This window comes from Gallinula chloropus (genome assembly GCF_964237585.1).
Source record: "Gallinula chloropus genome assembly, chromosome: 7".
In the NCBI taxonomy this organism is placed as follows: domain Eukaryota; kingdom Metazoa; phylum Chordata; class Aves; order Gruiformes; family Rallidae; genus Gallinula; species Gallinula chloropus.
In genome coordinates, this window is record NC_140092.1 from 3289882 (window position 1) to 3302966 (window position 13085).

At 39.6% G+C, this 13085-nt stretch overlaps 1 protein-coding gene across 1 annotated transcript in view; it reads left to right on the forward strand.

The window, feature by feature from the left end:
- Positions 1-13085, forward strand: part of EVC2 (EvC ciliary complex subunit 2) — a gene marked incomplete at both ends in the record, with an annotated part of 67815 nt that overhangs the window by 17274 nt on the left and 37456 nt on the right. The window contains 3 exon segments of the mRNA XM_084266751.1: positions 617-679; positions 4465-4599; positions 6047-6198. Of these exon segments, the coding sequence (XP_084122877.1) occupies positions 617-679; positions 4465-4599; positions 6047-6198 (350 nt within the window).

Below are 13085 nucleotides of genomic sequence, written 5' to 3' on the forward strand. Positions count from 1 at the left end.
TGCAGTTTCTCATGACATGCAGGTGAAAAAACAACAACCCAATGCCCAGTTTGTTTCTGAACAGTAGTCCAACCACCTGGGTAGCCTCCCCAGCTATATATGGACCATGACACTATGTGATAGGGAATATCCCTCTGGCCAGTCTGAGCCAGCTGTCCTGGCTGTGCTTTCCCAGCTTCTCGTGCATCTGGCAGGGCATGGGAAGCTGAGAAGTCCTTGACTTCTTTGTAGACACTACAGCTACCCATCAACTAAGATGTCAATGGCTTGTCAGTTGTTCTCCTGCTAAATCTAAAACACAGCACTGTACCAGCTGCTACAGAGAAAATTAACTCTATCTCAGCTGAAACCAGGGCACCAGGTTTTATAGACACAGAAAAATGTGATTGTGAGCACCAGAATAAGCCTCTGTGTGGTTAAAGGAGAGTGCATCCCACACAGCACCTGCTTCCATGTCTGTTAGTGTTACCCCTAGGTACACTGCGTTTTCCTGTCAGATTGATATCAGCTTTAAGGTTAATGAGAAGTACAGCTTACTTCTGAGGAGAACTGTTGGCCACTGGCTTCTGCTCTTCTATTTTTTCTAACACATTCAATATTTTTATGTCTCTGTCAGAATAAAACCCATCTCGTGTCACTGACAGCATCATTCACCATAACTGAAGAAGAAAAGGCCAAGGTAAAGTCTATGATTTGGTATAACATTGACTCTCCTGCTTAAACTTATGGACATTCTAAACTAAATCCTGTCAGCTAAGGATGTACTTCTGTCTCATCACTCGGCTATTGGCTATTAATAACATATGTTTATGTCTTTGATGTTGAGAGGAAGAAAACAGGAGTCAAGATAAGGGGTCTTAAAGCATCAATATTGAGTATGGAAACTATGCAAACTTCCATTACAGTCCTAGCCATGTGTGTTCATTTGAAGAATTGTCCAGGCACACAGAACTGTGGTGAGGAGATGTTCATCAGTTCCTGGGCATAGCCACTATGTGAGAACTTTCACCTTTCCAAAAGGGTGGTGTTACCTATTAAGAAAGGGTTTCTGTGTGATGCTGATACACAACACAAAAAACAGTGGTGTGGGGAGCCTGGGAAATAAAACTGCAATTAGGCAGGCATAGTTTACCTTTGACTTTACTTTTTTGATTAGGCATCCTTCCAATAAGACTTTCTGGCATCTGAATTAACATGTATTTTAAGAGACCAAGTAAGCCTTCAAAATTACACTGATTGCAGCAAGAAGTATTATTTTTCTAGGTACTTTCTATTAGAGAATTTCCCAGTGCATCCATCTGTTTTTCTCCCCCAACCCCTCCTTACTGTGACAGGCTCTTGTGTTGCAAGAGGTCTTTTTTTTAAGGAGTTGTGGCTTGGCTGGCAAAAACACTGTGATTACTTGTGTTCAAGTAGAAGAAAATAGTTTGAAAATAGTTGAAATCTAAAGTTCATGTGGACGAGGCTTGTCTGAAGATGTCCTGAGGGACCTGACTGTTCATTTCTTCTGTGGGCCTGTCCCATGAGTTTTTCTCCACCTTTAAAATCAGTAGTCTGTCTGGAGATTTGGCATAGGAGGCTCTAATTGCAGTATTCCAACCCAAACTAATATATCTTACTATGATTCTGTTCCCTTTTGCTTGATCTTTTGCCCTCTTAGCTTCTGTTAATGTCAAAGATACAGGTCCAGACTTGGCTTTCTCATAACTGAAGATCAGGTGCCCATTCTGTTACAATGAAAGCCAGAATTAAACATGATGCAAAGTGAAACTCTGCATGAGCTAAAGAGTGAAAAGGACAAAAGGAAGCTTTACTGTCTAAGCACATTGTATGGAATTAATTATAGTTATTTGATCTGATTTTTACAAGGTTTGCTTCCCTTAGCATCCTTCAAATCAGGGGGACTGCAAGAGTTTCTGAAAGAAACTTGTGCCTGTAATGGCTCTTCTCGCTATTGGGATGGTGTCAGAAGTTAGCTTAAGATACAGGTTTTGAGGCTCACTGGTGTGTGAGTGGCTTGAAGGTTAGGCTGCTGGGGCTCATGCAGGAAATCTGGCACCTGCACTGCATCATCTGCTGCCATGCTTTCATATGTTATTAGGTGCATTTGTCCTTTTTTCTCCACTGGAGCTTAACCTCTGACATAACTGCCTGCTCAGATGCAGCCTCTCCTGCCATGTCTCTTGCCTTTTACTTAGAAAGCACAGGATCATTCACTGACCAGCACTTTTTCTCCTCCAAAAATTAACCAGCTTCATCTCAACTTCACTGAACTCAGCCTCACCAGATTCCTGCTTTCCCCAGAAGCTTAGAGATCCCTAAATTTCAGAGTGCTCAGAAATCAGACAAATGTGAGTAAATTCATAGAACAGTAGAATCAGTAAGGTTGGAAAAGACATCCAAGATCATCTAGTCCAACCACCCCCCTGTTGCAGAATCAGACCAAATGATGAAGTGGTTCCAAGGTAGCATTTTTTTCACCCTGAGTATTATCTACAGCATCTCCTGTTCCTTGAAAGCAGTGAGATCCTGGGTAGAGCCTTGGTGTGATTCCATCCTGGCCCTACTGCAGCCAGAGAAGGTGGGGACAGCACAGTGACTTAAGAGGGATTGCATCCTTTCCACGTCACACACAGACATTTGTTGGCTCTGTGACTATTCAGGGGGCTATGGGCTAAACCTTTTTGATCTGTGAAGGGAGTAAATGCTGGGTTAGGAAAAGGAGTTATTTAATGTTTGCATAATTGTCTTTTGTGATGAAGATACTTTGATGCAAAGGGATGCAGCTTTAACAGAGCTCATGGCAAGGATCTGTAGGGCAGTGTAGTGGTAGAGAGAGCTGCTGTAGATGTGCTGGGCAGCCTGAGTGCCCAGCCACAGTACAGGGGAGTGTGATGAAAGAAACTGGCCCAAGTAGTGGGAAACTAAATCAAGGAAACACCTTTAGACAGTGTACTGGTAATGACACATGGAACCAGGAAATTAATGTGTTGCTGCTCTTTTTCTATTTTTTCTTGACTCCATTTAAAACTTAAAGATACTGAAAGGTATTAGAAGGAATTCAGAACATGCCTGGCTTTCTCAGATAACTACTCAGTCCCAAAACATTTTAATGAAACTCAAAGTGCTTCAAGTGTTTCATTGGTTTAGACTAAGCACATTAAAAAAAACCCAAAACCAATCCACAAACATACCTCTGTCAGTCAGAGCAGTTGTTGATTTTACATATGTAATACCATGAAGGAAACATTGGATCTTCTGGGAATTGTGCAAGTGCCAAGTAGTAGTCTGTACTAATGTCTTGGTGATCTTTTTGATACTCAGACCATTGAGTGATTCATGTGAAATCATGTTCCAATCGGTAAGCCCTGAGCATCTCTGGCAGCTTTGAGGACCTGAGGCTGTCAAACAACAGTCTGACATGGAGCAGTTCCATTCAGTTAGAGATATGACAGATTTTCATTCTATAAAAACATACCAGAGAAAAACGAGGCAATAAAAATATAAAATTCTGCTGTTAAATTGGAATAAATCCTTCTCAAATTGTGGACTGGCTTGGTTATTGCTTCCTGTGCAGAGCTACCACTGACTGACTCCATGGAATGCGCTCAGGTGTCTGCTCCAAGAGATGACCAAGCCCAGCTTGCAAGCAGCTTGTTAATTATTTACACTTTCTGGCTCCAGCAGAGTGATTAGTTTGTGATGAAACATTATACTAATAGCTGTGCTGTTTTTCATCCAGAGATCTCAAGCTAAGCAAACACTGAATTAACTTTTGCTACGTGGAGCATGAAATAAAAATTAATTTTTAATGTAATTCAGTGTAAAGATTAAATTAAGAGCTAAAGTGAAAGGTCTACAGAGTTGTTAGCTGGTTTGTGGTTCCAGTGCTCCTGCTAGGCTTTTCTGACAGAAGCTGCAAGGGTGCATGTACACAAATTGGGTGGTTTTGTCAACTGTCAGTTACATGTTCATTTTGAACTCATGGTGGCGTTATGATTTCCCTGTGGTGATTACTGAGTTAGATTGAATTGAGAAGTGGCCATTAATTAAAAGTAGCCAACCTTAGACTGCTTTTTCAGAGGCTCTGGGTGACATCAAATGCCATCAATTTCAATGAGACTTAGGAGATCTTGGTAACACTGGAAACAGGCTATTGAGTGCAGGACACCCAAAAGTCACAGCAACTAAGATTCAGGCTGTGGCAGTTCTTTTGCCTGGAGTTGCACAGGATTTACAACTAGATGAACATAACAAACCATGCAGGTGTGAAAACCTATGGAAAATAACCACTTGCTTGAAAATATTGATAAAAAGTAGCAATTATAAAGTAATGCTGAGGAACCCTGTGGTTGTGGAAGCCATTTAAAATAATTTACTGTGATGCTTACAGTTGTAATCTTTTAGTCTCATCTTTATGTGTATTTAAAATGTAGTTTTAATACTCTTGTCTTTTCATTTCAGATTTCCTACAGCCATGCCATACATGCTTCAGGGTTCTTCATTGCTTTCTTTGTTTCCCTTGTATTGACAAGTGCTGTTTTTTGCATTGTTCACCGAACTCAAGTATTAAAATGCAGTTTCTGTAGTAAAAACCAGGTGAGTCGTTCTGTCTGTAATGGTACTTTATTTAATGTTTCCATTAATCATATCTGATGATATTGCTTGCTAACTCATAGATTGTTTAAAGAGTTTTTGAAGATAAAGCCACCAGGTGGTGGATTGGATTTGCAGGTAATGTAATCTCTACAAACTCTAATCTTTAGCACAATCCAGTTTGGAGGGGAGTGTAAGAATGATGATCTGATCAGAACTGGTGTCAGTACCTAGATGTCTGCTTCAAACTGGAGGGAGATTATCCTTTGACTATTGGTTTCTTTTCTATTCCTCTCTTCTTCCTCTTTATCCCCCAAAATGAGAGAGGAGGGAAGTCTGTGAGTTACGAGCAGTTGCACAGGGAGAAGACCACTCACCTCGAGCACAGCAGACTTGGGTCCAAATTGTGTTTCTTATTATCTGGAATAAGGATTTGAATTTACTCTTAATTCCTTGGATGTGCCATAATCTCTTGAGGGATTAAGCACAAAAGTTGGGTTTGGGGATAGAGCATTTTCAGTGCTCTTCATCCAAGCTCTGCTAGTTTGGAGAAAGTATTTCAAACCATACCAAGCTGGTGAGAGAAAATACAGTCTCTGATAAATATTCATCAGGTTGGCCCAAGTTCCAGGCCTTATTTCTATTAATTGTTTATGTATTTATGTAAAGTGGAGCAGCTTCAATGGGAGGGAGCTGGAGATCCCAATCAGACCATTACAGTGATTGGAGTAGTCCTCTGTGAGATGCATGCTCAGAGGTTTGCACCTCTCCTCTGAGCAAACAGTGGTGCATCTCCCATCTGGACATACCAGAGGAGCCATCAAATCACTTCAATGCTTATTCTGTACAGTTCAAAATTACTCCATCAAGAATTGGTATTTCTTTTAGGCCTGAAAAAAATAATTGCTAAAAAATGAAAAGGATGTGTGTTGTAACCCCGTTACAATTAAAGCACAAAATGGGGTCACTTAGATTCTAGCATCAGATATTTGCAGTGAATTTTTTTTATATAATAATTTTATTAGCCCTCAGTCTCAAGGGAGTGTCCCTGAACTGTGAACTGAGTCACTTCCATCATTCCTAGGATTAGTTTTTCATGTTGTTCACCTCATAATAACATAATCTTGCCAAGTATAATTTGTATACTGTGGCAATTTTCAAACAATTAGCCTAGGAAGTTTATAGTGCACCTTCTAGAATATGTTCACAGGCCTACTGAAGTCAGTCTTCTGTCTTGGTTCATTTTATCATTTATATTCCAAATCAGTTACACTTTAAAAGTTCAGTGTATTTGATTTTAGATACATTCTTTATACACTTTCCAGCTGTACAGGTTGATAATAAGTAGGAACCTTCTCAACTGCAGTGAAGTGAAATCAGATGCTCAGTGTGATATATTTTTTAATAATTTGAAATGTCCTATTTCTTTCCTGGTTTTTTTTTTTTTTAGGAGATTCAGCATGAACTCAGCCAAAATCACAAACTGGAGCATTCTCAGTTTCATTCAGCTGACCTCTTTAGTGAAGATGTAATTATGAATGATCAAGTCATAGATATTTTGTCCTTTGAAGAACCTGGGAAGATGCTTCAGGCTTTAGAAGAGTAAGAATTCACTGTTACTACATCATTTACTATCAGCTGAACCTCTGAATCTGTCTAGAGTATCTGCACTTTAAGTTTTTTCAGTGTCTGTTTGCACATGAGGCTGCAGCACCTTAAGTTTTTGCACTGTATTAAATAGCTGTCTGTGGGAACTGCAAACTGTTATATATCATATTGCTTCACCTATAGAAGTCACAACTCCATCTAGCCTCAGGCATGCAAGTTTTCCAGTCCAAGCAGACATCTCTCTCTGGATCACTAAGTGAAAGGAAACTTTTCTGTGTACAAGAAAGTGTTGGAAGACTGTATTGCTATGGCTGAAGGCAGTCTGCTTTCAAAAGGGTGGCTTTTGTCCGAGAAAAGAGACCTCCTGCTGGGTCCCAGCATTGCTGTGTAGCAGTATATTTTGAAAAAAACCTGGATCAGAGTGTAAGGAGTGAGAGTTCAGAGTGCTGCCAGAAAGATGCTGCGTAGCCGCAATTGGTGGGACTACTCAGTAGAGCAGAGAAACTCTCCTGGTGTTGAAAGGCCAGTCAGGGCTGTTTGACAGAAACATGCTGCTGTTAAAGGTCATCTGTTCTTCAGCTGAATTTGATAAAAAGGTCTGATGTGAGGATGGAGAGGATTTTGTTTGTTCAGTCTTACCCATAGCTCCTGGCAGGTCAGGTTACAGGCAGTATTATCCAACTATAAAAATCTGTAGAAGCTGAAAAGGAAAAGTTATGAGGCCAGGGAAGTAATTTTCTTTCTTAAAGGGTAACTAACAGCATTATTATTTCCTGCATTTCCTTGATAATTGGGATACTTATCTCTGGAAATTGCACATTGGTCCTTGCTTTTATAACGGTCTAGGCTTTGAGGAGACTTACTCTGAAAATCATTTTGTGAATGTTAAGTAGAACAGGATCAAACATTTTTTTAACTCAGGTTTTAATTTATTTCAGGGATAGTGACTATCTAGCTACTTTGAAAAAATAAAAGCTGGACTATTTTCAGATAGACGTGGTTTAGAAAGGTAAATGTTCTTGCAAACCTTTGGATAGGATTATTTTTATAACTGGATTATTTCTAAACCCATAAAGCAGGATGCATTTCTTTGGGTATGTATCCAGGGACTGAAGTTTTTTAATATTCTTGCATGGTTAGCTCAAATGTCTCTCTTGCTTCCGCTTCTTTCCTTGTGCTTTCTATTTTCTCTGCCTCCAAGGAGGTAGAACGTTGCAGTGAATGAAATAGATGCCCATTACAGTCACTAACCTTCTTCACCTTCTGAGTTACCGTCTTCCAGAATGAAGGTTGTAAGTGGAACACAAAGGCATCCAGAATTACAGTGGTTCCTGCTATGAAAGGTGATAGAGAGGGTGATAGATGTTACTGAGAAGGGCTTAGATCAGCCTCCACCTGTTAGCAGTGGGTGCTTCCTAACCTCTGTTTAGATTATCCCTGTTCTTCTCATTTCTTGTAGTTTTAAACTGGACCTTCTGATTCATTTCCTGTTAGGAGGTGACACACAGGTGCTTTTACCATATTTTTTTCTATTCTTTCCCTGTTTTTACTGTCACTCATTGATACATGTGTTGTGTTACTACACCTCTTCCTCTCTTACTGCTGGTGCGGTTTATCTGACTGAGTTGAGGATCTCTGTAATGTGAACTCCTACACCAAGTTGCCCTGAATTCCCTTTTTTTTTTTACTAAGGAGTGAAAAAGAAGATCATAGTTCTTCTCATCCTGAACTAAACTTCCAAAAAACCAGTAGTATGGGTGCTGCACCCACTGACCCTAAAGCCTGGAGCCTAGGCTGGTTAGCTCAGCCATCAGGGTCTGGAGGTGAGCAAGACATGTAATAGTCTTGCAGGTTGTTAGGCAAAAAAGGCTACAGCATTCCTTTAATGCCTGTATTAGATACGTGCAATATCCTTCATGCTTTTTTTCAGTAGCTATAATAAACTCTTTGGTTTATATCATTATTAATGATATTATATGCTATTTAGCTTGGGATACTTCCTTGTCTCTTAGTCTTGGTTCCTTATTCTCCAAGTTGAGGGGATGCAGGCCTTTAATTTCTGATCTATATTTATTAAAGGTTTCATTTTAGTCTTGTGCTTTATAAACTGGTGCACATATCCAGGTTTTCATCTGGTTACAATAAGAAAGATAAAATTATGTACCATTGCCTTAGGAGCTTCTGTGACAGTGATCTAGGCTGAAACAGGAATGGAGTGATCCTTTTTACTGAATGACCTGCTTTAAGGATAGTGATTTGCAAAAGATAATGGGGAAAAAGCAAGATGGTGCATTTGTAATTTATTAATGGATAATTGCAGTCAATTTGAATGGATTTTGTGCTTGAATTGAGTGTTGTGGTTTTACTGGCTGTGCTCACAATCAATTTTTCAACAGTGCTGAACTGTGGTTTATTACATTTAGTGTCACCCAATAGAATAGTTGGGTTTCCTGTGAGGAAATGAGGAATAAGGCTTGAATTGTCTCACAGGAGCATCATTACACTGAGGAGAAGAACTGGGCTTGTATGTGTGTGATTTTTTTTCATGTCGTATATTTACCAACATGGATTTTAGCTCCATAATCATGGTTTTTAAAGTTATTTGAGAAGCCAGAAGTATTGGGGGCCTTGTCAGAGAGCTTTTGATACTTCAGATATTTCCAGCCAACCAACATCATCTTGTTTGTATGCTAGTTTGATAACTCCCTCTGCATGTATTTGTGCAGCAATGTGTCATTTTCTTTACAGGGCAAACATAACTGGTACATTCTTACTAAATTTCATTGTGATAGTAAACAAGGTTGGAATCGTTCTGGTACTTTGTTCTTTTGTCCAGACACAAATGAGAAAATTGCACAGAAATTTTTCTTGTCCTCTTTTAAAGCTGTGTTAATAGTTAATGTCTTTTAGAAGTGACGGTGCCAAATTGTTTAGCAAATACATTAGGAGCGTGTGTTCAATATTTATGGGCAGGGACATCTTTGGAGTATAGACAGTTTGCAGTGTCAGGATGATTGGCTAGAGAACTAAGCATACTTTTAATATTTCATAAGAAAGCTTCTTAGTTACTCATTTTGTGAGTTTTGTCTTAAGTCATATCCATGGTGCACATTATGCAGCAAAATACCCTGGCTTTTATTCTCAATAGGTTCCTTACTGTGTGTATTCCTGAATATTGGCCCATTGGCAATGAATGCTAATGAGAGGAAGCTATAGGATTTGAATATTTTATGTGCACACTTAGAAGATCATGTTCCAAAATTTTGCAGGTCTGTTTTTTTCATATATCTAGAAGAGAATACCAAGAAAGCTGAGCAGCTTGAGATTGTGTCCAGTGGGATGAAATCTGACCACGTTTATAGTCTCAGAAGATACAGATATGTTAAAGGGAACTTAATTTCTTGAAATGTCTTTCACTAGTGCAACTTTTCTTTTACATCTTCATTTTGTACAGCTATGCTTCCCTGAGTTTGGCAAAGCTCTAGCTGAACTTGAAACTGCTTGCTGATACACAATACACACTGCCATTTGTTTTGGAAAATCACTGAGTAGTATGTATGCATTGAAGCTGCTTTTTTTTGTGCTGGTAGAGGGCATTGAGGCCAATGTACTAGAGAACAGGATCAAGCTGTCTCCAGAGAGCCTTCACAGAAAAGTCAAAAACAATTTACTACCATATTAGAAGTTCACTTTTTCTTTCTAAATGTAAATTTCTTGCTGTGCATCTCAATTTAATTTTCTATGGAGCAAAGGTGGGTTTTTTAACCCTGAATGCAAATGGAAAGTAAGAATAAAAGATCACATAGTCATAGCAGCTAGACTTGAGTATTCTTACATAGAAAATGGTGAGAAATAGTTGCATTTTTAGTACCAAAAAAAAGGAGCTAATCTCTGTGTTTCATAACTTTTAAGGATATAATCAAAATTTTAGGATGTTTGAAGGTCTGGCATATTCACTGCTCTGTTTTAGTGCAGCGTGTGCAATGCAGGAATATGACAATAAATAATAATCACATGCATTTAACAGCAGTGAATACAAATAAGATGAACCTTCAACCCTGCATGTGTAGTTCTGTGTGATGAACACTTTTATAAAGTCGATAAGTATGTAAACTCTGGGTGTTTTTCCATCAAAGAAACTTAAATGTTTAGTAGGTGATAGGAGTCCATAAGACAGATGAACTGAAGAAAACAATTAGACATTAATACATATCTTTTTTCATCTGAAAAATGGCACTTTTCTTTGATGTTGGCTAACTATGAAACAGTCATGTTCAGAATTACATGGGTCATTTCTGCTGTCAACATAGAGCAATTTATCTCATCCAGAAAAGTCCCCTTTTGAAAGTATTGATTAGTAATGCTGTATTCCCTATAACTTTGAAAGAAGATTGATAACTCCTACCATTTTTGTCATCTGAATACTCACCCTGTCTTGAGAATCTGAGTGGATCACAGCAAAGTTGGAAGCTCCTCAGGCATTAATACATAATGCATATAGCCATAATATTTATGCTTTTGCTACTATCCAGGCTGAAGCTGACACTTTTGAAATCAATGGTAAAATACAGGATGACTTCACTGGAGGGCAGGACTGGAGTCTATTTCATGGTCTTTTTCTGTAGTATTTTTTCAGTGAAATACTATTTTCTGGGGTCTGGTGCAACAGCTGTATTGTAGTTAGCTGTATTTTTTAAATTGGTTTGCTGAAGATCACTGTTTTATCAGTTTTCATACTTCCTGCAATGAAAATAGAGGTTCTTAATCTCTTAAATGCAAGATTTTTAAAACAGATTAAGAACTGAAATACCTTTATTCTTTTCATATTGCTGTGAGGAGTTAGAGGAACTTGATAGCGAAACTGCTGCCAGATCTAGTGCTTCGATTTTTGTCAGGTTTTCATGAATTTATTTTTTTTCTGAAGAGCCAGGGGTGTCTCAGCTCAGTTTATCATCTTCAATTTTATGGGGTAGCGTGGTGGGGGCGGTTTGGGGGTTTTTTGGCTGCATATCATGAGAATCCTAAGTCTGGTTTTGTCAGCATCCTGACTTTTTCTGGAAAGCTAAACTTAACCTGTGACTCATCCATGTGCAAGCATCCTTAGAATAGTCACCACATACCTTAGCAGTTTTATCTCTTGATGAGAAGTCCTGTCTTCTCTGTAGGCTCATGTTTGAGCTCTGCCGAGGTTACACTTGGCTCTGTGAGTGTCACAGGTCTGATGGATGAACTCCCCCAGTTCAGAGCTGCCTGGTTTTCTTTGCTTGCTGTTACTAAAGCCAGCACTAGCACGTACAGTTTCCCATCTTGGCTGTATGATTCTCCCTCTCCAACCCTTTTCCCATCTTCTCTGAAGTGTGACAAGGCAACAGAGAACACAGACAATAATCCTTCTTTTTTGTCCTCCTTTTCCCTTCCTCACTACAGCTGTCCCATTGGCCCTATGCCTGTGGGTGCAGGGAGTGTGCTGCTTGGCTTGGGGTAGAAGGGAGTGCCACCAGGCTTGGGGCAGTTGTGTGTCCATCTGCAGCAGTGTGCCTCTCTCCAGCAGCAGTTGGTGCAGTTGCTGTGCCATGATGCTCTGAGTCACTGGTGCAGTGGGGCATCTGGGACAGTGGAGATAAACCATACACAAGTGGCCTTAAATTACATGCTCTTCAGCAGCTTTGTGTGTCTCAGAGGGATGCTTTTGCAGAAACTGCTACCAGAGGGCCCCAGTCTCCTTCTGGATGCTGTTGTAATCCATATGCTATTCATTGGCTATCATTTGCAAATGAGTCATGAGTTATCTGAAAGTGGAGCTTTCTGTTTTGGTGAGAAAGTGTCACTGAAGTGTTTGCTTGATGTTTTCTCTCCCCTTTAGACTTCAGAAAGTTGTGTCACAGTAGTTTCTTATATTTGCAAACTCATGAGTTTGTTTAAAACCACGTCAGAAAATCATTAGTTCATTTTAGGACTGTTGAACTCAACAGCTATTAATTCTCCTGGTCAAAAATTCCCTCTGTGGGTCTCTAATTTGAATAAGAGGACTTAAAGATGCAATTATTTTGTGGTTAACGAGTGATTTCCTTTTTTGTGTTATGTTTTGCTCTTTCTACATTAACTATAGTTGTTTCTTTCCTGACCTGGGCTACTTTCCTGTATTCTTTCATTAGGTCTGTGGAAGACAACAGATGCTCAAGCACTCTGCTTCTCTGTTTAGCGTCTGGGATTCTCCCCTCCCAAATCTTCTCTGACAGATCTTTAAATCCTCTTCCTCTTCAAGTGAGTGAAAAATCTTTACACTTGCTGTTTGCAGCTTCATTTTCTATGTTACTGTTCAGCTTTCCTCCCTGCATGCTTTTGTACCACCTGCTTTCCGTGCTGTCCTCATCCTTTCCCTGCATGCTTTGTCCAACAGAAGCATTGATCTTTTTCATCAATAGGTTGCCATCTGCTACCTGTACTTCCTTGGCTTTCATGTTTCTATTATGCTGAATATGCCCAGGAAGAGATGTGAGACCTTTTAAACATTAACTGCTCTAACAAGCAGAGTGCAGAACATCTAGAGTAACCTATTAAATCCACCGTGCTTTGGGGAGGCACAGAGCATTGGGTTAGGATACATATTTTTTCCTCTAGGCAGCACAAAACATTGCACATTAATCTGGATGACTGTAAGCATTGTTCTTCTGACAGGCTTGTGTCTGAAAGCGTTTGGTTTATTGCATGTGCAGCATTTTTATCTTGCACTGACTGCTGGCACCTGCGACTCCAAGATGATATTGCCATAGCACTGTTTGATATGTGGAGGAGGCAGACCAGAAGCAGAGCACATGGCATTAAAGGTAGATTCCAGATTTTCACAGGCATAATGTAATGGTCTGGCTGCTGTCTTCCAG